The sequence below is a fragment of the Agelaius tricolor genome, unplaced genomic scaffold, assembly GCF_023055355.1.
Source record: "Agelaius tricolor isolate 1412-34295 unplaced genomic scaffold, bAgeTri1.0.p SCAF_11, whole genome shotgun sequence".
Lineage (NCBI taxonomy): Eukaryota > Metazoa > Chordata > Aves > Passeriformes > Icteridae > Agelaius > Agelaius tricolor.
The window spans coordinates 30,923,809-30,951,147 of record NW_027269271.1 but is presented as its reverse complement, the minus strand read 5'-3'; the positions used below and the strand labels follow the sequence as shown (position 1 = coordinate 30,951,147).

The following is a 27,339-nucleotide window of genomic DNA, read 5'->3' as shown; positions in this document are numbered from 1 at the left end:
ATTTTCATCAGCATCCCAGATGCAGCTTCTCCCTTCTGCTCTGCCCCTCTTCCCTCACAGCATGCAAACTGCCAACCTTGCTTGTACTCCTAGAAAAAATACAACAGATTTCCTCCAGTTGTAGACAAATCCGGATGTTGTGTTGTTGTGGTTTGCTGGAGCTTTATAGTTCCTCTTGTTCAGCCCCTTCCATGGAAATCTTGTGACTTCCTGGAGGTTGCAGACAGGGTCCAGCAGGGTCCTGGTGAGCCCCATCCCAGGCTTTCCTGTCTATTTATTCTGACATTTCTACTGTCCCAGCAGCTGCTGGTGTAAATGGAACAGCACCTGAGACATGAGCGCAGTGGAACAGTGGTAACCACTGACTGGTACCAGGTGCAGTGCTGGGAGAGCTGTGACAGAGCTGTAACAGCGCCCTCCCATTCAACTTTTCAGCAAGTGAAACAGAACAAATGGAAAACGACCTCTAAGCTTCACTTACTGAAATCTTCCCCATTTTTATTGCTTCAGCACTACTGAAATAATGGCAGGTGTGCCATTGTCAGAGCCCACCATGCAGTCATAGCTCATGCCTGTCACACTGCTTGAGGCCTCTTTGCAGACCTGCTTCAGGGATCATGGCTGTAGAGAAACAACATCCTCAATAACATCACAGAACCCTGCCATCAATGGGAAATACTGATTCCTGCTCAGCCAGGAAGGCAGCTCTGCCTTGGCCACACAGACAGTATTACAGATAACTTTTGTTAATTTGAAAAAAGACCCCAGAAAATATCAGCGTGATTAACTCTGTAATTGCTTCTAGAGGAAGAGTTCAACTTCTGCTGCCCTGCCTCTCTTCTCTTTTTCAATGGCCCATGGTCGGAGTTGCTGCTGCAGGGCATGGGGTGGTCAGCTGAGGGAGATGCAAAAGCAGAATGCAGGACAGGGACATTTGTCATCAACACTAAAGCTGTTCAGTCCAGGGATGTCAGTGTGACGCTCAGGGCTCCGTGGTGGTGCCAGGCTGGGGCAGGTGGGCGCTCCATCCCTCAGCTGCTGTCCTCCAAGCTGCTGCTGCAGGAGTGGAACCTCATGGTGCTCAAGGGGTCCGACACGTATCCTGCAGGAGCAGAGAGGGTCCCTGCAGCTGGCACAGAGTGCTCCCCAGCCCTGCCCCACCGTGCCAGCACAGCAGCACTCTGCAGCAGCTCACCGTTTTTGTCCACGGGTGGGTACTGGAAAGTCCTTCTCATGTCATCCAGAGACAGGCCCTGAGAAGGGGGCTGCCCAGTGCTGCAATTTAAACGGGAGCTGTCAGTTTGTAAGACTGATGATGGCACATCTCCAGACCATGAGAACTTTTTTTCCAAAGTGGAAGGAAAGACCAGTACCATGAGACATCAGCCTGGGGCCTGGCCACAGCAGTGCAGTAAACAAAAAGCAGGAATAAGGCATGAAGTGAGACCATGACCCCCAGGGCTTACTGGCACTCAGTTACCCTTCTCAGAGTAACTGCCCTCAAATACCCCATTTGGGGCTTCACAACTGTCTCTGGATTGCCATCTTGGAAAAAATTCCTGGCATCAATCCAGGGTCAGTGACATGTACTTTATGTGTCACTGCTATGAGGTTCTTGCAAATACATTTCTCAGGCAAAGAAAATGGTGCAATTATCTTCCAGTCATGGACAAAACCCACTATCCTGCTAACATGTGGTTCATCCCTGATCCTAGAGATGGGAGTTACTATGTTTGCCCTTGAAACCAGTTCTCCAAGTGGTAGGGTAAAATACCTCAGGTATTTACTTAATGGTACAATAATGTAGATCCCATGCGTGTCCCTACCTTAAAAAATATCAGGAGTTCTTACTGTTCTGTAGTCATGAAATGAGTGATACCCAGCTTTTAGGATGTACCTTGGTAGAACCAGTCCCAGCAATGCTGACTGCCACAAACCTCTGTCAGGCTCTTCCTTACACAGTTGTCTCTTGCCTTTGTACCTGCTGGAAGGCTCTGGATTCTGTCTTTCTGTCTGTCCACCTGTCCCTTCCCTTCTCAGCAAGGACACTTTCACCTTCCCCCGCTGCCCTCCCAATGTCAGCCTGCGCTCTGTGATGGACAAGCTGATGGCACAGGTCCAGTGCTCCCTCCTGGTCCTGCCACGCCACGTCTCAGCAGCACAGCCTGCTTCTGTCCTTCAGTCATGGCAGGGGAGCCCGCAGAGCCCGGTGGCTTGTACCCCCCCCCATGCCCAGGCAGCCCTGGGTGTTGGTTCCATACCCACCCCATGCCCAGGCAGCCCTGGGTGTTTGTTTGGTACCCACTCCATGCCCAGGCAGCCCGGGTGTTGGTTCCATACCCGCCCTATGCCCCGGGTGTTGGTTCCATACCCACCCCATGACCCAGGTGCTGGTTCCATACCCACCCCTGTGCCCCAGGTGTTGGTTCCATACCCACCCCTGTGCCCCAGGTGTTGGTTCCATACCCACCCCTGTGCCCCAGGTGTTGGTTCCATACCCACCCCATGCCCCGGGTGCTGGTTCCATACCCACCCCTGTGCCCCAGGTGTTGGTTCCATACCCACCCCTGTGCCCAGGCAGCCTGGGTGCTGGTTCCATACCCACCCCATGCCCCGGGTGCTGGTTCCATACCCACCCCATGCCCCGGGTGTTGGTTCCATACCCACCCCATGCCCCGGGTGCTGGTTCCATACCCACCCCATGCCCCGGGTGCTGGTTCCATACCCACCCCATGCCCCGGGTGTTGGTTCCATACCCACCCCATGCCCTGGGTGCTGGTTCCATACCCGCCCCATGCCCCGGGTGCTTGTCCCATACCCACCCCGTGCCCCGGGTGTTTGTCCCATACCCACCCCTGTGCCCAGGCAGCCTGGGTGCTGGTTCCATACCCGCCCCATGCCCCGGGTGCTTGTCCCATACCCACCCCGTGCCCCGGGTGTTTGTCCCATACCCACCCCTGTGCCCAGGCGGCGCAGGCCCGCGCGTTCACGGCGTACTCCAGCTCGAAGCGAGTGCGCAGAGCGGCCACGTGGCTGCGGCCAGGGCCACCCCAGGCCACCAGGCAGTCCGAGGAGGATGAGGGAGACAGGGACCCGCTGCTGTTGCTGGAGGCTGGAGACATTAACTGGATTTAAAAAAAAAATAAATAAAGGTACCATTATGGCATATTTAATTTACCAGTCCTTTCTCATCTCTCTCATAAGTTGCATCCCACTTTTCCCTGGACTTTTCCATCCGCTCCAAAGCCACCGCTGTCCTTGGCTGCTGCCACTGTCCCTGTGCCCACTTGCACTCCCACCTGCTTGCACACACACAGACCTCCCCTGCTGGCAGCCGGGTCCTTACCTCAATATTGCACAGACACTCCTCTAACTTTGTGACAACTTCTGAAAACTCTGGTCTCCCCTGTGAACACAGCAGGAAAACCAGAGCTGGGTTAAAAATGGAAGGGGACAGATCTGATGTGATTAGATTGACACACAGGGAAGGGATGAGCCACAGTCCCCATCATTTTCTCTCTCTGAATTTCATGGCATAGCTGTCAGTCTGTTTGGGAATCTGATGAAATCTGCAAGTTCAGTGCTGAGCTACAACATGAAGACGTGTGTGCATATGAACTTTAACTGCAATTCATCTCTCTTTCTGTAACAATTAGATTTGAGCTAATGATGACTAGGTCACAAAAAAAACCATCAATAAATTATTGGCCCTGCTCTTTAGGTTGACTTTCTCTTTGCCCATGAACAGGACTTCAGACACAGCAACAGCAGAGATGAGCAGTGGACGAGTTCCTGGCCAGCCTGCCTGTATGGCCATCCTCCTCCCTCCCTTGTCCATGAGAGTTGCACTTAATAAAACTAAATGTTTACTTCTTCACAGAGCTCAGCCCTAGGCCTTATGGCAAATTCTCTAGCTCTAATTAAAGCTCACAAATCCAATTAGCCAATGAAAAAGGCTTCTCAGGAGATGCTGCTAATCTTCTAATCACCAGTTTGCCTTTGGAAACAGCTGCTGTCAAAAGTTTCTGGGAAACAGATGTTCAGCTACCTGATAAATAGAAACAGGGACATGGCACATGGGAACTAGTTTTCAGCTGGGATGAGCCTTGAATGAAATGAAAGATAAATAAAAGGAAACATTTTCTAACTTGGAGGCATTTCATGGCCATCCAGCAATACCCCCACTCCCTTTTTTTCCTTTAAACAGAGCAGACCTTGTGGGGAATTTTACTTGTGAACACTCGTTGAGCCCCAAAACTCACCATTTTTCCATAACAAATGGTAGCAAAACACTTTTAGTAAAGCAAAATAGGGCCTAATAAACAACAGTAGCAAAAAACCCTTAATAAAGATAATTTTGACAAGTTTTTGCTCACATCTTGTGCAAAGCTCTGGCCATCCATGGGCTGATTGAGCCATCAATTGTTTTATAGTTCTGTCCTGAAGCTCTAAAGATGAAGTGACATTGGAGTCACACTGATGGGTAACAAACTGTTACTCTGGGACTCTGAAAAGATGGTTTCTCCTTATAGGGGCTGCCTGGCTGTGGGAATGGTGACAAGACACAGGGACTGTACCCATCTCAGTGCCTGCTTAAGTCAGCACTTTAATATGACACCTTATTAATGAATTTAAAATGAATGTGTGTTACATGCTGTCAATTAACCATTGCTTACAAAAATCTGAGAGCAGCAAGGATTTTTCTACTCATTCTGTAACAGCTCAAGTCATAATCAGCATTACGTGATTAATTAAGTTTTGTTGAAAGGCTAAATGTTAATTTACTTTCCTCCTCAATTCAGCAACTCTCCTGTATTTCCTGACACACCCCATTGCCTGCTTGGGGGCTTTCTGCAGTGACCCTTCCCACAGAAACTGTGATTTTGGGGGCATCAGCCAGAGCAAAATGCCATTTTCCCTCTGCTGGGGACACTCACCTCAGGACAGGCGTTCCAGCCCCTCATCAGCAAGGCAGAGATGGGCTTGGGGATGGAGTAGCCGATGGGGGGGCGGATGTGGTGATAAGCCATGTCTGCTGCTGCTGCCGCTGCACGGGACAGCCAGAGACACCCGTCAGCACCTGGGGTCACAGCAACCCCAGGAACACCCCTGCCACTGCTGAGACACAGCCCTACAGTCACAGCAACCCCAGGAACACCCCTGCCCAGCGCTGAGACACAGCCCTACGGTCACAGCAACCCCAGGAACACCCCTGCCCAGCGCTGAGACACAGCCCTACAGTCACAGCAACCCCAGGAACACCCCTGCCCAGCGCTGAGACACAGCCCTATGGTCACAGCAACCCCAGGAACACCCCTGCCCAGCGCTGAGACACAGCCCTACAGTCACAGCAACCCCAGGAACACCCCTGCCCAGCGCTGAGACACAGCCCTACAGTCACAGCAACCCCAGGAACACCCCTGCCCAGCGCTGAGACACAGCCCTACGGTCACAGCAACCCCAGGAACACCCCTGCCCAGCGCTGAGACACAGCCCTATGGTCACAGCAACCCCAGGAACACCCCTGCCCACTGCTGAGACACCCAGCAGGTGTGGAAACCTGCTGCTGAGCCATCCAACCAATGAATAAAGGCTGGATGGAGGCTGGAGGTTAAAGGAGGCTTTTTCCATCAGACCAAGAGCAGACTGAGATGCCCGTGCCATGGCCACAGGCCCACCTCTGGTCACAGGTCAGACAGCAGTGAGAGTCTCACTGGCACAGGGGCTTAACCCTCCCTCCTTACCCATGCTGGCTCTGACCGTGTCCTGCAGCACTCATGTCCCCTAACAGCTCTTGTCAGACATCCAGGGGTCAGAATCTCAGGAGTGCAAAGTGCAGCCCTGGAAATGTTGCTCTGCTGTTGTACATTCCCCCTTTACCCCTAGTTTGTGGATGCTGTCTTGAGGCACACCAAGAAGATGTACTTCATAGCGCACTTCAGTATGATAAGGGTTAAAATTACACAGTGCAGCTACTTCTCAACTTCAGAGAAATTTAGAATATTAATTCATTGAGCATGTTACCTGGTTTCAGGTGAGCAAAGGGAATTTCCCCCGTTAACAGCTCCCAGAGGCACAGAGCGTAGCTGAAGACATCGGCTTTGATGGTGTACCTTGTGCACTGGGTGAACACCTCGGGGGCCATCCAGCGCAGGTTCTGCACACCAGGAAACAGCAATCACACATTAGCAGTGTTTGCCTCCCCACACAAGCACCTATTTCTGTGTTTGTAGGCTTGTTTTCCTTTGTTTCCTTATTTCCTGCCTCCATCACTCCATAAAATGATTGGTAATCTGCCAGGAAAAACTTTCCCCTGGCTTGCAAGACCCAGTCAGTGTGGTACAGTGCATGATATGTACCTGCATTAGCTTGGCGCTGTCTCAGGTTCATAGAGCCAGGCTGAGCTGGCTTACAAACATCACAGTAGGGTGAGAATAAAAACAGAACCCCAGGCTCAAGGTCTGGAGACCACATCACGTGGTCTGAGAGATATATGCACATATGCCATAGAATGGGAATTAACCACTGCTCCAGCTGGCAGAAGTAAAAGCTGGCAATAGCTGCACTGGACTGGAGCCTGCTCTCTTGGGGTCTTGCTGCTCCCTGCAGACCCCCAGTTCTGAGGCTGCTTCACAAGCAATTCATCTCTCTGGAGTAATGGGTTCAGGGTGGATTTTTAGAGTCCTTGTGCTCCCTGCCCTCCACCCACACAGTGAGTGCCACTACTGAGTGTTAAAGAGCTGCTTGCCAACGCCTGGGGCAGCACCACCATCCTCTGGCACTCTCCATTCCATCCCATCACCACATGAACAGCTGGGATGAACATTCCTGGCCATGGAGTGACACACAGGACACATCTGGACTCACACCCATGAAGACAACAGCTGTTGTGTAAACCTGACTGTGAGCAGCAGGCTGTTGTGAAGAAAAGAACTGTGAAATAAGGGAACCAGTGCTGAGCAGCTGTTAGAAAAAGGAACCACCTGCCAACAGCATGTGAGTAGGGAAGAGTGGATTAAAAATAACTCTTTAGTAAGGAATTGCAGCAATAGAGCTCCAAAGACAGCCTTATAAAGCATTGTTTTCTGCTGCAGATGTTATATATTCTCTCATCTCTGTTATTGAAGACAGAGGAAAAAAATAAAACCAAGACAGAGAAACATTGAGAGAGGTTTAATACTACACCTGTCCATCTATTCCAATAAAGGTGTTTCCAATGTCTTCTTCTCCTAAACTGTGTTTGCCTGCATGTTTGATATTAATTATGTGGAACAAAACAAGAAACAAAAGAAACAAACCCCAGGTTGTTTTGTCATGTTGTCTTCATCCAGGGATTGCAGAAATCGAGATTCTGAAACAGAGCAAGAAAAAGAATTACTCTCAGGCCAATACACTTACTATACAAAAGTCCTACCTTAAGTGCAATTCCACAGGGCCCTCTCAGTAAGCACATGTTTAGTTTTAGAGAATTTGGGGTTAATTTATAAGTGTTTCATAAAAACACCTTACCTCCAAAATCGGCAACTACTGCATGACCATCCTCATACAGGAGAATATTGTGACTAGGGAAAAAAAAAAACATAGGTAATTGTTTGATAGCATCTTAAAGATGGTGAAAATGCTATAGTTTTTGGGTCATAGCTAAACATTTGAGCTCAAATCACCTCATCAGATAGCTAGATGTCTATAGGTATGCCTCATATTTACTGTTAGAAAGTACATATTACCCCTGAGAGGACAAGCCAACCTTTGACTGACTTGCATGCAACAAATCCAGAGAGACTTTTAGAAATCAGCAACAAAACCACAGGGTTTCAAACAAAATGGAAACTTGGGGAAAGACCCACAAGCTGCTTTAGCTGGGTCACAAGTTTCCAGTACCTCTGGAGGTGAAGATTTCCCTGCCCCAGTCACTGCACCTTCATGGCACAGGGCTGTGGAAGGGCTGAGCAAACCACAACATAAGGAATGTGGACACAACAGTGCTCTCAGGATATTTATCAAATGCTGACTGAGCCAAGAAAATTCAGAAGAGTGAAAAGTGTATGAAAAACAGAAACGAAAAAGTTGCAAGAGTTTACATGAGGAGGGAAAATGGAAGTAATATTGATGGTCTCAACAAAAAGCACAACTTGCTCATATTAGAGCTGTGGATACAAACAAAGAAAAACAGTCAAGGGAGGAACACAAATTTTACCAGATAACAGTCTTAGGACAGAAAAAAACTTAAGCTCTCTCAAGCAGGACTCCCACAAATCACTGTCTTCAAGATTTCCACTTTCACCTAAACCCAACCCTTGGGATGATAAATTTAATCATAAAATTGTAACCATCACTCTCTTGATTTATTTTTGATCTGATTTTAGCTCTCACATGTACTTTCCATCAAAATATTGACATGATTTTAGTATGACATGTGGAATTGTTTTGAGACCCACACCATATGCCAAATGAAAATATGAATCAAACACAGGACTGAACTAGAGAGACTCTTGAAGGCTGTGCCCCAGGGTGGGTGCAGGTACACAAGCCATGCAAAGCTACAGACTTTGCTGTGGTCTTTGCTCAAATTTGGCCTCTGTCAGTAGGGACAAAAATTATCACCATGTCTCAATGTGAATAAACTGCACTGAGCCCTAGCTTCAACTTCAATTTATTCCAGGATCGTATAGACCTGAATAAATCCAACTTGACAAGTCAAGACATAATGAAGACCTAGGCTGACAGTTTTGGTGGAGAAGCAGAGAAATCAACTGAAATTCCCTTTCTCCTCATGGCATGCATCAGCCTTTCACAGAATCACAGAGTCTTTGACACTGGAAGTCTCCAAGACCTCCAAGGTCACAGAGTCCAACCTGTGACCAATCCCCACCTTGTCCCCAGCCCAGAGCACTGAGTGCCATGTCCAGTTGTTCCTTGGACACCTCCAGGGATGGGAAATCCACTACTGCCCTGGGCAGCCTCTTCCAATGCCTGACCACCCTTTCAGTGATGAAATTCTCCCTGATGCCCAACTTGAGCCTCCCCTGGCCTAGGATCTGAGCAACAGTGCTGAAATGCTCATCTTGGTGCTGAGTGCATTGATGGGCATATCTGAGAGCAGGAAGCAGGCTCTGGGAGGGCTTTGTCAGTCTGGCACCTCCAGGGAGCCTTACAGTTGCTGATTTTTCTTTTTTACAGTAAAAAATACACCCCACAGAAATAAGGCTTGGAAGGTACATCTTAAAAATGCTATTATTGCCTCAGTGGCACTTGAAAATTTGAAAACCTCAGATGCAACAGGTAACTCTTAAGCTTGTGTTTTGAGAAATACAGCAAGAAAAATCCAAGCTGAACTGAGCTGGCAGAAGACTAATACCGAGTTCAGCAGAATCAGAAATTAATTGTCTTCTGTTAAGGTCACACAGAGATTGCAGTGGTGAGAGCAGGCATTGTTCTCTTCATGAAACCATGGAAGGAAGAAAACGAGATAAGAACGAGGAGCGTGCAATCATCCTGGCTTTGTGAAAGGACGCGGTGCTGGGTCTGCCAGGCACGGAGGCTTCTCTCTCCCATGGCAAGTGGCAGGCTCAGCATGTCCCTTTCACAGAGATTCGGGCCATTAAAATATCCTTCTGCCTTTAACATGCTGCGGGTGTAATGAAAAGCAATGGATATTTTAAGATTTCACAAGGGATATTTCAACAAAGAGGAGTCTGCGACTCCATCCTCATTACCACCGGGCTGCCATCGTCTCTTTCATCTCCCTCACCAAGCAGCTCTCAGAAGTGTTCACAGATAGTTAGAGTCATCAAAAGCAGGTCAGTCGCTCAAAGGCTTCCTCCAGCCATGTTCAGCTGTTATGGCTTAAATTAAATGGATAATAAAATGGTCTCTTTTTTATTAAAGTGCTATTATCATCGTGGCTGCCATCCCTCACCATGGTGTAAGTGGAAATAAGTTGATGCATGTCACCATTTCTGATGGCTGTCAGAACTGAAAAGCAAAATAAAACTCCCAATTATTCTTCAAATGGAAGGATAACCCCTTTTCCAGGGTAGAGACACGAAAGATTAATTTTCTTTTCTATTCTGTCAAGCCATATTGCAGGTTTATTTAATGCATTATATGCAGTGCATTAGATTTCAGAATTCACAAAGGTGGTTATGAGTTATGCGAAAATTTAAGGTAAATAATATGAGGCTCCTGTGAAGCCACTGGCAAAACGTTACACAGAATTTCTCTTAGTCTTTCTCTTAAGCTGTTGCAAAGATTTTCATCTGGTAATTGTGCCTGTGGGTTGGCTGGGACTCATGCTGCAAACATGACTCCTGCTCTTGCACTAAACTTTCAGAAGTTGAGCTCTCCCAGCAGCACACATCAATGGCACCAACAACCCCAGAGCACATTATCTTCTGACCCTTACAAATATGATCTGTATGGCTGCTGTGGGGCTTTCTGGCTCTCTAGGAAGGTACTGGTTTGGGTTTTCTTTTGAGGAAATAATTATCTAAAATCCTTCAATGCAGAATTGTTCTCCTCAGAGCCACCAAGGCATGGGGCTGCACTGTGAGGTCTTAGCCTTGGCTGCCCTGGTCTGAGCCTTGGCTCCCCTAGAGCAGTTCCACAGGCTGCAGAGTCAGGCACGGGGCTCTTGGCTCGTGCCACTGCCTCAGGAACAAGGCTGTCCCTTGGAACAACACAGGTTTGTGGCCTGGAAGCACTGGGCAGGGATGCAGGTATGTGAGGGAGGCTCAAAGCACAGTGGAGATGCCATTCCAGGCTGCCTGTTGCTCTCAAGGGCTGACAGAGCTAAGGACCATGTTTTGGCTTTAGCAAAGGATCGTTTTCACCTCCAATCTTGCAATCAGTGCAGCTCAGTATTTCATCCCCTGGTGCTGCAACACGCACAAGACTGTTCCCGTAGCTAGAACAGAAAGAACAGGCTTTTCCCTGCAGATACCGAGGCCTCAGTGCTCCCACTGGGACACCACCAAGGAGATGGATGAGTGCCCAGGCCCGTGCAAGATCCCAGCTCCCAGGGGCAGCAATCAGAGCTGCTGTTAGCTGTAACAAACGAGCCAAGCAAGCCGAGAAACACACCAACTCACTGACTGGGGGAAATATTTACAGTAAAGAGACAAAGCAAAGGGACAGAGAGGAAGTGATGAGGGAATGTGACCAAGTGCCCTTTGACAGACGGTGTTAGGCTGAAATTCAGCACTGGAAAACAGAGATGCGGGAAAACAAAGAGATGCAGGAAAACACTGTCAGCGACTGCTGCCTTCCAGGACAACCACAGTTCAGCTCTTGTGACTTGTACGGGTTTGTATAAAACCCCTGAGATTATTTTCAACTGAGTGCTAATGAGACACTGGCGTTGCAGGAGACTGCACAGTGTCCCTGTGGCTTTGAGCCTTCGTGTTGTCTAAATTTTTAGGTTAGAGACAGAAACTGACCTGTTCAGATCCCGATGTATGATGGGCTGTGTGAGATTGTGGAGGTACTCCATGCCTTTGGCCACATCTACAGCAATGATTAATTTAGACTGCAGATCAAGAATTCTGTATTTTGTAAAAAAAATAAAAGATTACTTGAAGTTAATAGGCAGCTGAAAATTATGCTGATCTGTAAATCATGCAACAATTAAAAGTGTTTTACATACAAAATAATGCTACATAATCTATGTAAAGTAAATCTATATACTGTAAAATAATGACAACAACAAGTTTGTGAAGACTTATCAGTGTACCTTGTACACCCAGTCAACTGAACCAAAGCTCAACATTTTCTAGGGTATTCCTTTCTCTGTTGTCCTATGCTGAAATGAATATTTACATCAGCTTAGATTCCCTGCTCTTCCAAATTCTGTGAGCAGCCCCGCTGGTGGATGAGGGCAATACCTCTTCTGCTCGTGGAGCAGGGAGAAGAGTGATCCCCCCGAGATGTACTGGGTGACAATGGCAAACTGGCTGGGGTCATCCAGGCAGGCTCCCACGAACTGGATGACACAGGGGTGGTTCAGTCGGCAGAGGATGGAAACCTCGCGGCAGAACATGTCCACATCCGACTTGGAGCAGTAGGTGTTGGCTCGGTAGCTTAGCGTTGACATGAGAGGAGGCAGAAGGCAAAGGTATCATAAAATATGGGCTTTTGAAATGCTTCAAACTAGGTGATTGACCAAGCAGGATGGAGCAGCCTGACAAACTTACCGTTTGATTGCAACAATTTTATTTCTACATCGTCCCTTATAGACTTTTCCAAAAGACCCTAAAATAGTTTAAAATAAATAAGCTCAAATACGGTTGTTTTGAACACCAAACATTTAAAGTGAGTGCCCTTTCACTTCTGGTACCTGAGCCGATGATCTCGTGGAACTCTATCTCAGAGAGCTGCAGGTGGAAGTGTGATGGCAAACCAGCACGGAGGAGGAGGACATCAGCCTTTTCTGCAAGAGGAACGCCCATCCTGTTTGTAAAACATGGCCAGGGGAGGACCAAGCATAAAAGCACTGACATTCAGAACTCTTGCACTGGGAAAGCTGATTTTTCCCTGTAAATGGACTGCTAATCCTGCTCCCTGCTGCAGCAAAGCCCAGAGACAGCCACATCCTTGCAATGCCACAGGCGGCCGTGGGCACTCCTGGCTTTAGCACCTGCCAGCCATGAGCACTGTCCCACATTCCCAAACTCTACCTGTACCACGGGATGGCAGTGCAGAATTCCTTACATGGAGAATTCATCCCTTCTCTCTGTGTAGCCAGTGCCCATTGCTGCTGCTGGGGATGCTATTCCAGAGCTGACTGGCTCTTGGTGACATGTGGAATCTAAACTTTGCAAATGAATTTAGTTGTCAAATGTCTTTATCTTGTTGATCTTTTTAGTTTATTATTATAAAGTTTATCAGAATATTTCTAAACAGAGCATTTTGATGCTGCCATGTGAAGGATGTAAGGATTTGATTATATTCAGAGTGAACATTTAAAGTGGAAAATTGAAAGTACCACAAAAAAAAAAAAAAAGAGGAAATATCTTGAAATATCTTAAAATATCTTAAAATATTTCTCTGAATGTTTCAGCTGTATTTCTTTCAGAGCAACACAAATTATTTTGGGCAGAAATTTTCTTATAAGGATAATTCAGGTATTCTATGGTGTGATTTAAATGATACTTTGATTCCCGGAGAAATGGGTATTTCATTAGTGCTATTTCACATCACAGCCTTTCCTCAAAGAAATAAAAAGAAATATATATATATTTTTAAATTAATGAAAACAGGGCAAATACAGGAATTGTCATTATACTGAGTAACAAAGCTAAGTATGTTGTTTCCTAAAATTATCCCAGGAAAATGGAACAATGTACCATAAAAAGTCCAGGAATAATGAATCCTGTGTAGGATGCTCAGGCTGACAAACACATTGGATCAAAGGACCACAAAAGTTCACATTTTCCCACTCTGCCATTGCAAATACCTTTTGTCATGCTTTTAATCTTTCCTAGGGGGGACGGCACTGACACATAGGAACCGTCTGAAATAAAGAACAGAGTGAAATTATGGAGTTCAACCACAACATAAGTGATGGTGCTGATAAATTAATGAGTCAATGATGCCAGAAAGAATTAATAATAAAGGGTGAGAATTCAGATAAACACACCAACACATCTGATGGGAGCTGGCTTGGGCTGGGGTACAGTTCATTTTCCTCACTGTACCAGGCACAGCAGACTGGGGCGCTGTATGGCTGCAGCCTTGAAAGGAATCTGAGTATGGCCAGAAAATGCTGAGTCTCATGACTGTGATTTTATTTGTGCTGGACAGGACTGACCCAAAGCTCTCTGACATGGGTGGAGCACTTCCAGAGATTTCAGCAGTCTTTGGATCAGGCCCTTTGAATAAAATGACTGCTCAGCCCATACCTCCTCCAGGCTGGGAGTATTCATTGCAGGGGGATTCATCCTGAGGTCTCTTGTAATGCTTCAGGAGGGTCACAATTGCATCGTGACCTAGGAAGGAAAGAGAAATACAAGGATTTGCAGGTAACTCAAAAGACTTTAAAAAAAAAATATTATTTTATACTAAATCAGGGTATTTTTTAAAAAAATGTAAATCATGACTATATAATATGCAAAGACATGGTGATGCTAATCTAAACCTACTGCAATTCTTAATTGTAGAAATATGGAAATTTCTGCCAGTAAAAACAAGCATGTTGTTTTCTCAAGTCCACCTACTCCTAAAATGCAAGATATGGCAAAGGAAAACCCTGCTGCAGAAATCCTGCAATGGAAATTGAAAATCGTCTTCAGTGAACTCTTCTTGAGTTTGTGCTGGATGAAATGAATGTTTAGCAGAGATCTGAGATGACGATTGAAGGGCTGGTGTTTGTAACCCTTTGTGGCAGTGCCTGGGGAGCAGGTGCTGGGAGCATTGGCAGGTTGTTTTTCAGTGTTATCTCCTTCCCATGCTGCCCTCTCCTTCCTGCACAGCTTCTGTGGGTTTTGTAGCAGAAACTGGAAAATTGAAATACCTTTCTCATAAGCCCACATCAAACAGGTCTGCTCATCCTTTTCTCCACTGGACCTGCTGGGATCACAAGCTACAAGATTCATATCAGCTCCGTTATCCAGCAAGAACTGCACAAGGCGAATGTGGCCGTGGTAGCAAGCACAGTGCAATCCTGCAACATCAGAGAAGTGTGGAGAGCACAGCTGTCAGAACACAGCAATGGGACTGCAGCAACAACTGTAAAGTGCAAATTGATCTCCTCGATAAATAAATATGTTGTCAAAAAATACCTGAGGCAAGAGGTGAAAATTAAACATTAAGGTTGCAAGAACCAATCTACTGCCTCTGCACAATGTGCCACCACTTTCTCACCTGCAACCCACATTTAATGACTCTGTATGTGAGAAAAAGCAAGTGGAAACACAGGCAGCTCTGTGTAGTGGGGACAGGAAGGTGTGCAGCCCTTCAGACACTACATTCCAGAAGCCTATCTCTTTGCAGAATAATTGTAACACTACTTAGAAGCCTTAATATGGGAGGAACAGTTTACTCCAGGTTTTGTTACTCATATACACCCTAATGAGCCTGATACATCCTCACTGAAGTCTCATCACTCCCATGCCTCCAGTAAAAATATTTCAAGAAAGCTGTGCTCTGTCTGAAAGGTACCCGGGTGCTGGAAATCCTGGTGGTCCATGGCTTCCCAATATTTTGGTGCTGGTATATACCCTCATACACAGTATGTATGGAGATGTTACCTGTGTGCCCATCTCTCCCCTGATGATTGATGCTTACAACATTCTGGTCAAGAAGAAACTTGACAAGTTCTATGTTCTTTCCATAGGTGCAAGCACTGCAGAAGTAAAGGGAGTGGTGAGTGCCATAGTCCATAAAAGAAGTACTTTGGGTAGCCAAAAAAGAATTACAAAGAGATAAAAATGAAGTAATAAAGGATCATTAGAAATGTGCAAATGCATGATTAATCCACCAGAGCATATTCATTTTTATTGTTTCAGAAACATTCTAATTATTGCTGAATCACCTAATTTTGCACAGTTGTGCAAACAGTCTGTTTGGACTGGACAAGGAGAGGAACCACTGTCCAATCAGTTGTTGGTGAATCTGATTTTCACTGCCTGGTTGTGCCTCTTGCTTCATGCCCTGTCATGTATCTCATGACACAAACTCACCCTCCCTGTGTAGCTCTCAGCTTGCTCTGTCCCTCACCTGGGTGCTGAATTTGTAATTCTGGGTGTTGTGAGACATTGGTAATTCTGGGTGTTGTGAGACATGGTAATTCTGGGTGCTGAATTTGTAATTCTGGGTGCTGTGAGACATTTGTAATTCTGGGTGTTGTGAGACATTGGTAATTTTGGGTGTTGTGAGACATGGGTAATTCTGGGTGTTGTGAGACATTTGTGACTCTGGGTGTTGTGAGACATTTGTGATTCTGGGTGTTGTGAGACATTGGTAATTCTGGGTGTTGTGAGACATTGGTAATTTTGGGTGTTGTGAGACATTGGTAATTTTGGGTGTTGCGCTGCACGCGTGTGTAAGTGGAGCTCTACTGACATTGGCATTTGAACACCTCACCTGTGGAAAGCTGTTTCACTGAATATGTTTTCTTTAGTGAGACTTTCTGTTCCTGAGAGCTGAATTATTTCCTTGACAACATCAAACTTCCCATTGTAACAGGCACTGAAGAGGAAGCCAGTACAGAGGAGTTAGCAAAGCCAGCCTTCCCAAGAGCCCCAAACCTGTCCAGCAGCTGCTCCAGGGCACTCACAGGTGTAGAGGTGTGTCTCCATAGATGTTCACCACGTGGGGCTGCACCTCGAAGCTGCTCTGCAGTAAAAACTTCACAATATCATGGTGCCCGAATCGAGAGCAGAAGTGCAGAGGCACATGATCTTCATTGTCCTGAGCATTCACTGCCAGTTCACCCAGAAAAAGACCACAGAAAGGATTTTATCCTTAACACTGTGTGTCTGGGGTTGTTTGGGATATTTAGTAGAATTTTATGTGTTGTGTCTATGCATTTTGAAACCTCCTGGAACAATATTTGTGGATGTATTTGTTCAAAATTGAAATTTCCGTGATCTTTTGGATATCAAGCCCATATTGCTCTGTGCCACCTGCAGTGCACTTTCAAGGTGATTTTCTGAACTTGGGGCACGACTGCTTTCTTCCAGCTGCAAACTTATTGAGTCTTTTGACAAAGCTTTCCATGAAGGAATAATGAGTTATAAATGACCTTTAGAAAGAGCAATCTTGAAGCAAAAGTAAGATAATAACAACATCAACAGAACTGGGAACATCCAGGCAGCACAGAACTGCTGGCACCTACCAGTCGTAGCAAAAGAGCAGTTGCACAGTGTCCCTGGGGGATCCTTGACCTGCAGAGGGGAATGTTGGAGCTGCCAGCTGTCATGGAGCTCCCCATGCCAGGGAGCCTTCTGCCTGCTTATGGGACAGGCAATCGCCGTGGGTTTGGGCTCACATTGCGATAAAAGAAACAGTTCAAGTTTGTGACCCCAATTACTGGTCTGCACTGAACAGTGCCAAATTTATTCAGGTTCTTTCCCCAGTTCCTTTCATTCCTGGGCACTAAAGACTTTTTCTCTGCTGCTGCATTTACAGAAAGTTTCAAAGTGTGCTACTTTAAGAGCAAAAGGCTCCCCGCTTCCAGTCTCCCTTTTCTTTTTTTCTGTGCTGAAGATTTTGAGTTTAAAGAAAGGGACCTGAAATGGTGCCCCAGATTCTTTCCTTTTGGAATAAACTCTCTAACAGAGGGCAAACCTCCCACTGCCTTGTCATGATGAGAGAACGTCTCTTTTTCCCCCCCTTTATTATAATTATTTCAGCCCAGTGCATACACATTGAGGCTGAAACACCCTGAGCTCACTTCTGAAAACAGCATGCACAGACCTAACTGCACTGCTTCCCTCCATGCTGTTTTATTGCAGGAGGAGGATGTGTGATTGCAGGCAGGACTCACAGAGAACATGGTAAATTGATGTATTAACGAGCAGTACGTTTCCAAGCAATGTACTGATACTTCCCAAAAAACATTTCTGTCTCTTACTCTGAGGATAAGAAATTAATTTTTAAATAATTTGGAATTTGCTCAGTATTTCACAGAATCGTAGAATTAGCCTGGGTTAGAAGGGACCCTGATCTTTCAGGTGCCTCCCTGTGGGCAGGGACAGCTCCCTCTGTCCCAGGTGCTCCAGCCCCAGTGTCCAGCCTGGCCTTGGCACTGCCAGGGATCCAGGGGCAGCCACAGCTGCTCTGGGCACCTGGGACAGGGTCTCCCCACCCTCACAAGTAAAATTTTTTTCCTGGTGTTTAATCTAAGCCTTCCCTCTGCCAGTGTGAAGCCATTCCCTTTGTCCTGGCACTCCAGGCCCTTGTGAATAGTCTCTCTCCATCTTTCTTTAATGCTCCCTTCAGGTACAGGTAAGAATCTCTGCATTGATAATCACAACGTGCCAAAAATGTGACCTATGAGTTATAACATTTGTATGCCTTTGTGGGGTGTGTCCCCAGTGTGCAGGGGCACACCTGTCACACAGGTGTCACAGCAGTGGAGGAGAAAGGCTGGAGAGTGGCACATTTTGTGCCTTCAGTGTTACTGAACAGCAAAAGGAGAGGGAAGGGAGCAAGAACAAGAACCCAGCAGAACCACCAGCTGCACACTGACATTAGCCATGGGAGAAAATGTTTTAAATAATTATTTACATATTAAATATTTTAAATATTATATTAATGCAGAATATAAGCAATGAAGTGCAACGTCCCAGCCCGAGTGGCATCACTGTGAGGCCACCTGGACTAAGAACTGACCCAACGCCCAAAGTGTGCTGAGAGACTTTGTCCAGCCCATCAAGTCTTCACACAGGCACTTTCTCAGGCAGGAAATGGCCCACAGCAAAGAGTGGGAACGTTGTGGAGCATAATAAATTATGTGCTAAAAAATCCCCTTTTCTGTGGAATTTTGACTTCCACATGAATTATTTTAAATTACTTGCTGCATAATTTTGACTTAAAATCCTTCTCCTGTACCTTGTTCACTAGTTCTCTGTGCATTTGAGTCGCTTTGACTACAGATCCCCACCACATGGCCACATGTACCCTGCCTGAATCAATGTCTAAATAATGAGCCACCTCTGTATATTAATCTTAATTTTGTTTTTTGCCCCCTGTTTTTTACCTCTAACTTATTACTGAAAATAGAGTAAATGTGAGATGATAAACCAGCATGCTTAACCAAGGAAAGCTTTCGAACTGCTGTTTTTTCTTGTTTCAGTTGTCCAAAGATGATACACAGACACACATACAAAGACTATGTGTTAGGAAGATAAGACTCTGTCTGGAAAACACAGTCTTAAAGAGGACTTTTAACTATCTTTTCTTACCATCAGCTTTGCTTCCCTCTTCCATCAAAAGCTTTGTGATGTTGAGAAAGCCTTTGGCAGCAGCCAGGTGGAGAGGTCTGTCCCCAACTTCACCACTCGCATTCACATCGGCTCCAAACTTCAGTAACAGGTGGGTTACCTAAATAATTAATCAGGGTTGATTAAAATATCACATGAAAATAAAACCTTGAGAAAACCAGATACAATAGTGCATTGGGTAGTACTATACGTGAGCATCTCTGTAAAGTTAAAACAGGGAGAAGAGATTCAATGGGAAACTCATTTTCAACTTACACGTCTATAAAAATATTAAAATTCTCAAAAGCAAGCAAACATTAATTCTGAAAAACATTCTCTGTGGTGAATGGACGCCAGACCAACCAGCGTAGCAGAGGAACAGCCCCAGAGTGGCCCAGGGCAGGGCTGAGAGCCCCAGTTACCTGCTCGTGGCCGTAGTAGGCAGCGATGTGCAGCGGCGTGAAGAACACGGCGTCCTGCACGTTCACATAGGCCCCGTGCTGCAGCAGGATGTCCACAGCCTGCAAGGAGACAGCAGCACTGCCCACTACCAGCACTGAGGGTGTGTGCCACGTGCCCCCGACAATACTCTGTGCATGCATTGCATGTGCTCAGCTGGCGAAACAGGACTTTGAGACCTCATGCCTCCAGTTCAAAGCATGTCAAACAGCCCCAACAAACGGGTGATAAAGGTGCAGAGCATGTAAAAGTGATCAGCTTACAGTACTTGAACTGAACACTGAATGTCACTGATGCTTTATAAATGAGACTGAAAATCGGTGTGCCACTAAAAAAACTGATATATGAAGTAAGAGGCACAGAAATGGCTGTCTGGATACTCTCAGAACTACTTTTAATTTTCTTTTAGCCATTATGAACAAAGAGCTGTAAACATATCAGAGTTTTTAGAAGTGAAAATGTCACACAAAATGAAAGATCCTTTTAAATTTAAATGTGTGAAGGTAAATCCTCAAACATGGAAAGATTTCTTTGTATTTTCGAACATAAGAGCTCTTTGGCTTCAATAAATAACCCTAAGTGCTTTCTTTCAAATTTCTACTTTTTTTGGTCCTTCAGGAGGCCCATGTTTTTTTGAAAGCTATGAACTCTCAGGAAATGCCTTGCTGCACAGCTGCCAAAATAGAAGCCTGAATGAAACCACTTTGGGTTCTACACTGAAGTCTGAGGGGGTTTTTCTGAAGCATGAGGGAGGCCTTGGGCACACAGAGGGCTTGGGCTGGGGATTGCTTCAGAAGTTCTGCATGTCAGTTTGATGGGGGCAAAGTTTCGAATGTCACGGTGATGAAAGACACGGGACCATGAGTCAGGACAGGGTGAAGAGCTGGGGTTGAAGGGTACCAAGGACTGAGCTGCTGACACCAGCGCCTGCCCACCAGAGCCCCTGGAGGAGGGCAGCCGGTGCCAGCTGCCAGCATGCACCTCTGCCACCTGCTCGCTCAGCTGAGACCCCCCAAATCACATAAAACATGCAACAACAAGGACAGCCAGTCCAACCCATGCAACTCTCGAGTGCTCTGAGAACACAAACTCTTCCCAAGCAACATCAGTCTACAGGGATTGCTTCTTTGCACAATTTCAATTATTCTTTTTTCATAAGAAGGCCTGAAGATATTTTCTGCATAAAGTCTGTGCCCTGACATATATAAATGTATCCATTTCCCATTAGTTTTAACTATTTTTCTATGGCATCAGGTATGATTTCCCCTGGAGGCAGCACTGCAGGGCCAGGTGTGATTATTGCCACGTGTGGGGGTTCTGCATCCTCCCTGGAATGCCCTCAGTGCTGCACCACTCTCATTGTGACCCCCTCACCCCCTTTACATACAGCCAGAATTTCCCTTGCCAAATGTCACACGTGTTGACATCCTTTTGCTGCTGATTTTAAAAAAGCATTTGACTACATAAAAATCTGAAGAAAGATCCCCTGAGATCTCTCTGCTGGCTGTTCCACCAGCTCAGCAACAGGCACTCAGGGGATGGGTGGGAATATGCTCAGCTGCTAAATAAAGAACACACTCCATTATTTAGCTACCACAGCTGATTCCCTCCATCGTGTTTCCCATGTCTGGCCAATTTTCAGTATCTTGGTGAGCCAGAGGTGGGAACATAGAGCCAGCCAGCCAGGGATTTAATGGTTTGGTGGCTTTCAAATGATTAGTCTACTAAGACATTTTCCAGCAAACTACCATGAAAAAAGCCTGAAGTTGTAGCTGTTGTCTCTGAAAAGAGATGTTTGGGCCTGTAGCTTTTACACTAATATGACTGAAATGTCTTTGGATTAGCCTGATTTTAATTTAGCCATGAAGTGTGAGGCTGTAACACATTCAGGGATGTGAATAACTCCAATTAATAACTCCATATTCTCCTCAAACTCTTTGGGAGCTGGAATTCAAAATTTAGATTCATCTAGAAGCTTTCAAGGTGGATCTTCAAGGTGAAAAAAGTGTGTTGAGTGATGTAGATCCATCCCTGATGATGAACATAAAACTAGATGGGTTTTGACACATTTTCCAGGCTGTAGCAATGGCAGCCATGCCTGCTGCTTTGTGATCCCCTGATAAATAGAATTCTGTGCGCTGTACTAAGCAAACTCCACTCAAGTGTAAATGATGAGAGGGGTACAGAGACAGGCTTGATAGTCTCTCAGGCAAGATATCTTTCTAGGAAAGAAAAAAGGAGTCTTAGAAAGCACTGAAAGCTGTCATAGGCATCACAAGTAGGAGGCTATGCTGGAGGCATGTGCAAAGATAGAAATACTTCAGAAACTAAGTAGGGGAAAAAAAAAAAAAGATTTTTATCCTCAGGAGACTGCCGGTGAGTGAAGGTGAAGCTTGTAACCAGGAGACGTTCCCAAGCTGCAGAGAAAGCAGCTGGGTGGGCTGGCCAAGGCAGCCAGCAGCATCCCAGTGGGGTTCACGCCAGCACAGCCTGGAGAACAAGGGGAACTAATGCTGCCTCTCTCCTTGTACAACAAATGTTATTTCAAAACAATACTTTCAACAACTTGCACAATAGTCTTACTTTGCAATTTTTCTTAAAATTCTCTTACAAAAGGTTTATTCAGAAGTTTTTTGAACACTCAAGTCAATGATCTTCACTTCAAAGACAATTAATTAAGCCGCTCTGAAGGTTAGAAGGAGCCAACAAAAACCTCATGAGACAGACATAAGGACTTTGTCTTTTGGAAAATAACAAGGGGTAAAAACTCACCCTTATAAGGTGGTTTGAAAAAATTATTCCACATTTCCATGAATATTAATGAAATTGTGGACAAAACAAGCTACTTTATCTGGCAGAGGAACTTCTAAGCTGACTGAAAAACTCACAGCTATGTAAAGAAAGAAAGCAAGAACTCGGACCATAAATCCTTGGTTCCCTGAGCAGCAGATGAACCAAATTAGTTTATATATATACAGAGTCCCACTCAATTTATGGAGATGCTTCTGATACTTGGAGAGCTGATCATTCCAAAGGAAGAACTAAGAAACTTTTCAATACTACTAACAGTTTATTTGTTATTGAGTTAATATTGTTGGGTTGCGAGCACCTTAAACCTGCCCATAACCTCAGCAGGAGCTCAGGACAAGGGAGCAACAGCATGTCTGCCTTTGGCATTTACAGCAAAAGGCCAAAATGTTTTAGAAACTGCTTGAAACCCCAGAGTGCTCAGAGAAGACCCCTTTGTACTGTCCACAGAGGAGACATTAAATACCTGTGAATGGGGCCATCCCAGAGTCAGGGCTCAGGTTAACAGCTCCACCATCATTCTGCACTGAACTATCAGAATCAAAGAATCATCAAGGTTGGAAAAGACCTCCAAAACCTATTAAGTCCAACCGTTGACCTGTGTCCTTTTGTGCATGTTTGTTCAGTGTAAAATACATGCACAGATACGATTTTCCCAAAACGCAGAAAAAATTAAACAAAATCCGGCTGTACTTAACCAGTTCTGAATTTTGTTTTGCAATGCAGTAAAGCAGAATGACCTGCCAGCACCAGCTCTCACCAGTCCCGCACACCTACGGGGGACCTACCTTGCTGTGGCCGGCGATGGTGGCGACGTGCAGCGCTGTCAGCGCCCCGTACCCGACCTGCTGGATGTCGGCCCCGCCGTGCAGCAGCGCCGTCAGCAGCTCTGCGCTGTCCTGCGGGCCAGGATGGAACGCACATCATTCCTCACAGGCTCTCACCGCTGCAGGGAGCAGCACCAGCCCCGGCGGTGATGCAGGGGAGCGGCCGCGGCCCAGGGGCTCCGAGCGCCGCAGAGGCCGGGGCAGCTCTGCCCAGCACCAGGCCTCTCTCCTCTGCTATACTGAGGCCTGGGTGTTAAAAAGTCTCTATCCTGATTTTATGGTCGCACTGGACAACTCCTCTGCCTCGAGTTGCACTGGAAGTTGCACTGGAGTTGCACAGATGACACTGCAAAAGCACACGCTGATTCCTGTGCATGGGATCCTTATGGGGCCTTTTCTTATGCACCACAGAGGTGAAACATACATTTTCACCAGAAATAATGACTAGAGAGCTCATCTAGACAGTTTAGACAAATCAGTTGCTCAGTTCTGATTTCCCATCATCAATTCTATTTAAAATAATTTACCTTATAGGCTGCCAAGTGCAGAGCTGTAAATCCATTTCTCGTTAGTCTGGATGGGCGCAGCCCTTTCAGCATGAGAGTTCTGATGTGGGATTTGTTGCCTTTAGAGAGAAAAGTGGAAAAAAGACAGTTACAGGAAAGAACATGCAGATGAGGCAAGAAGCTCCTGTGTGAGTTTGAAAGCAGAGAAATAGATATCTTGACTGCTGACCTGAGGCAAGTAATAAAATATATATTTTGAAACTTCAGAATGATGAGGTTGATGGAAATATCTCATTGGCTGGGACAGTTGCAGGTCTGGCCACATACCAGCTCACTGTTTGTTTACACTTTAATGTGGATTTGGTAAGGGCACTGAGCTCCTAGAGAAGCAAACTCCTCCTTTAGCATGCAGAGCGTGCTGCAGAGAGCTGCATGAACCAGAAGGTGCTTCTGGAACCTCTGGTTCCTCGGTCACTGAGCTCCTTTGCCATCTCAGAACTGGAGCACTGCTCTCCCTACACAGGACATCCTCACAAGGACAGTCATTTTGGGCAGTGCTAATGTGGCTCCATTAATGTGCTCCAGGCCAGGAGCTTTGCTCTGACCTTTCTCACACACAGTGAATAAATACATAAATTCAATAAATTCATCTGCCTTTTGAATACTTGTGACAGTAGCCAAGGACAATGTCAGATCTAGTAGCTCTTTGCCCTTCTCTGAGTGCTCACAGAACTAATGGTAAGTGTGTGTTTTCCTAAACTTCCTCTCAGCTACCCCAACTGCACTGATGTTCCCATGTATTGATGCCATCTTTGGATAGGATTTTGCACTCAAAAATGACAAGTAAAGATCCATTCATTTTTCAGTAATGCAGGATCAGATTGTTCCTCATTGTGAGCATCTAACTAAGATTGATAAAATCATTTAGGCATGTCAGTACTTTGCAGAGCTGAAACCTCAGGGTAAAAGTCTCTGCCTCTCTCAGCCAATATCTGCTGAAAATTGTATAACAAGAGCAAAGCAAGTACATGAACTAATGACTTTTTTTTGTGGATAACAGAGCAGCCGTGTGGATCCAAGTGGAAAATCCCACCATTAGTATGTTTGTATGAGCATCCCAGAACACATCTCGCCCTCCTCCCTTGTGCGTTCTGATGTGCTATCTGGAAAAGCCTTATCAGCTGATGTTTGTCACTAGAGCATTTCAGTTATTCTTCTTTTAATCAATGTGAAATGAAATACAGATATTTTCATTATGGTAGAAAAGCTGGTGGTGTAAGTAAGCACCACAAAGTGCTGCTACAACAAGGTCCCTGTCCTGGAGCCTGAGCCAGGACAGAAATGTGGAGCCATAAATGCTCTGCGATGGGATTGGGTTGATGAATCAGAAGCAGTTTAGGATGAGCGGAACACCTGCAGTGAATCCTGGTGCATCATGCACAGAGCCGTGGTCAGGCTGAGGGATCAGCTCTTTCTGGCTCCATGGAAGCCTCGGGCAGGGCAGCTCAGAGCCCTGCTGAGAGCCGCTGCTCCCCGAGAGCACAGAGAGAGAGCACAGAGAGCTCAGAGAGCACAGAGAGCTCAGAGAGCACAGAGAGCTCAGAGAGCACAGAGAGCACAGAGAGCTCAGAGAGCACAGAGAGCACAGAGCTCAGAGAGCTCAGAGAGCACAGAGCTCAGAGAGCACAGAGAGCACAGAGAGCTCAGAGAGCACAGAGGGCACAGAGCTCTGCCAGCCAGCCCCGTGCTGGGGCAGGGCGCCCTGCTCCACACCTACCCCCGCACACGCAGCACAGGTGCAGCAGCGAGAGCCCGCTCTCCGTGCGGAAATTCAGGTTCACTTTGCAGAAGGCTTCGTCAGAGCTGAAAAAGGGATTTTACAGATGAGCACTTCTTTCATCTTGCAGCACAGCTTCTTGCATGTGGGAAACATTTAAAAGAGAAATCTCAGTGTAATTTTTTTGAGACACGAGGCTGAATTTATACCCAGTTTACAGTCTGTAAATCTAGAATTACTTCACTACTATCAGGTTGAGTGGTCCAGATTTATTGTTTTCTGAGAAATCTGGCTATGCAATCACAATGTATACATTCTAAATTTATCTAAATTAGGGGAAATAAGAGGAAAGACTTTAAAAATATAAACAATCCATAAAAACTCAGCATCTCTATTAATGCAATAATAAGTATGATGTATTTTTAAGATATATGTACTGATTTTAAAATGGTGAGTAGGACATGCATATAGCAGGGGCCATCTTGCTAAATGAAAAGAATAACCAGGAAAAGCCCATCAAAAAGTGGGTTTATACTCCACAGATGAAATCACAGGGACAGTGATCACTGTGCTTGCTTACAGGTTGTTAAATGAGACAGTACTTGGACATTTTAGCTTTTGTCATTGAGCCTTGTGAGTTTCCTTCAGCACAGACTGATTTGTTAGTAATCCGTCAGACACTCTAATTAATTACCCGTGTTGAAAAACAAAATACGCCTACAGTTAATATTGCTTTGGAGAATCTCAATTTTGGCCCGTCCATAGAAGTTTCCATTCAGTGTCACCCATGACCCTGAGTTTGCAGAACACTTGGATTTGTGTAACTATAAACCCACCCTGAGGGAGGAGCAACCATTACACGTATTTAACAAGGTCACAATAAAAAAAAAAAAAATTCAATACTTTTCTCAACTCATTTCCAGTCTGTGAGCTGGGAGTTTGCTGCACTGGAGCTTTGCAGGTAATGAACAGGTCTGTGTTACTCAGCTGGGTGAGCCTGTGTGTGAGCGTGTGCTATCCTGAGAAAACCAATCCCATCCTAACTTCGAATTCACTGCTTTTGTGTTTGCTCACAGTGGTACACTTTAGCAATATTCCTGGCTGCAGAAGCACATCAGCAAAACTGAAAAGTGCACAGCAAAATCAGACATTGTACTAGAGCTAATTATTTTACAAAAGTATATCGGTGTTTGTTGTAAAATATTGGCATTAATAATCAGCAGCCACTAATTTTGGTACTCTGCTGTGGGGCTCTGCCCAGCACTGTGATGATATACTCCCAAAAATAGACATAAGGAACATGCATTCCACACAGGAGGAACTCTGTCCATATAAAACACCTGAAACTGTAAACACTGTTTTATAACAAATAGTCATTTTAAATAAATCGATAAACAGATTCACATAATATTTTACCTGAAAACATGCTTTAACTCTGCCAGCTCCTTTTCCTTGATTTGCAGGTCGTCCTCCAAGCGCTCCGTGACTGTGGCATAGGATTCACTGACTTTCTTCTTCCATTCATCTACAACAAAAACTCCAAACTGATAAGACACTTCAAAGCACAAAAATAATGTCACAGTAACCAAAACACCGGATTTTTAAACATCCAATTGTACAGTTTCACATATATTTCTAATAAAGTTTAATATATGACAGCTCTCTAATTGTTCCTGCTGCAGCCAATACAGAAACATATACAAGGATTTCAGAGACATTGCACATTGTTAGCTCTTTTTTCCTCAACAGACACACAGCAGAAAAAGGTTAGAGATTTAAAGGTTTTTCTCTTAAAGTATGAGTTAAGTCAACATAGTATACAAGTTATTATGATCTTATATAATTGCCCAAATAAATTTAGTTTAGTAGTTTTCTTGGCTTTTTTCTCTTCTTTCATAGCCTGTATCTGGGTTAAGTCAAGAACAATACCTGAGCCTTGAACTCAAGAGTAAACCAGGAATGAGTTATCTCCTGAAATAGCATTTGCTCCTTGCTGATGGATGGATGGCACACTGCCTGTAAAAAAGTGACATTAGTTA

At 45.5% G+C, this 27,339-nt stretch overlaps 1 protein-coding gene across 1 annotated transcript; it reads right to left on the bottom strand.

The window, feature by feature from the left end:
- Positions 1-472: 472 nt before the first annotated feature.
- On the bottom strand, positions 473-26,901 carry TNNI3K (TNNI3 interacting kinase; the record flags this gene model as incomplete). Its single annotated transcript, XM_071437008.1, has 24 exons — positions 473-1,102; positions 1,196-1,275; positions 2,956-3,125; positions 3,347-3,406; positions 4,938-5,047; positions 6,025-6,157; positions 7,299-7,351; positions 7,510-7,562; positions 11,439-11,543; positions 11,883-12,077; positions 12,192-12,249; positions 12,335-12,427; positions 13,454-13,510; positions 13,899-13,985; positions 14,510-14,659; positions 15,246-15,340; positions 16,081-16,185; positions 16,274-16,418; positions 18,906-19,044; positions 19,346-19,444; positions 22,979-23,089; positions 23,545-23,642; positions 25,301-25,386; positions 26,717-26,901. Coding segments are annotated over 24 exons (2,538 nt in total), but the record flags the coding sequence as incomplete, so codon positions are not given.
- Between the last annotated feature and the right edge of the window lie 438 nt (positions 26,902-27,339).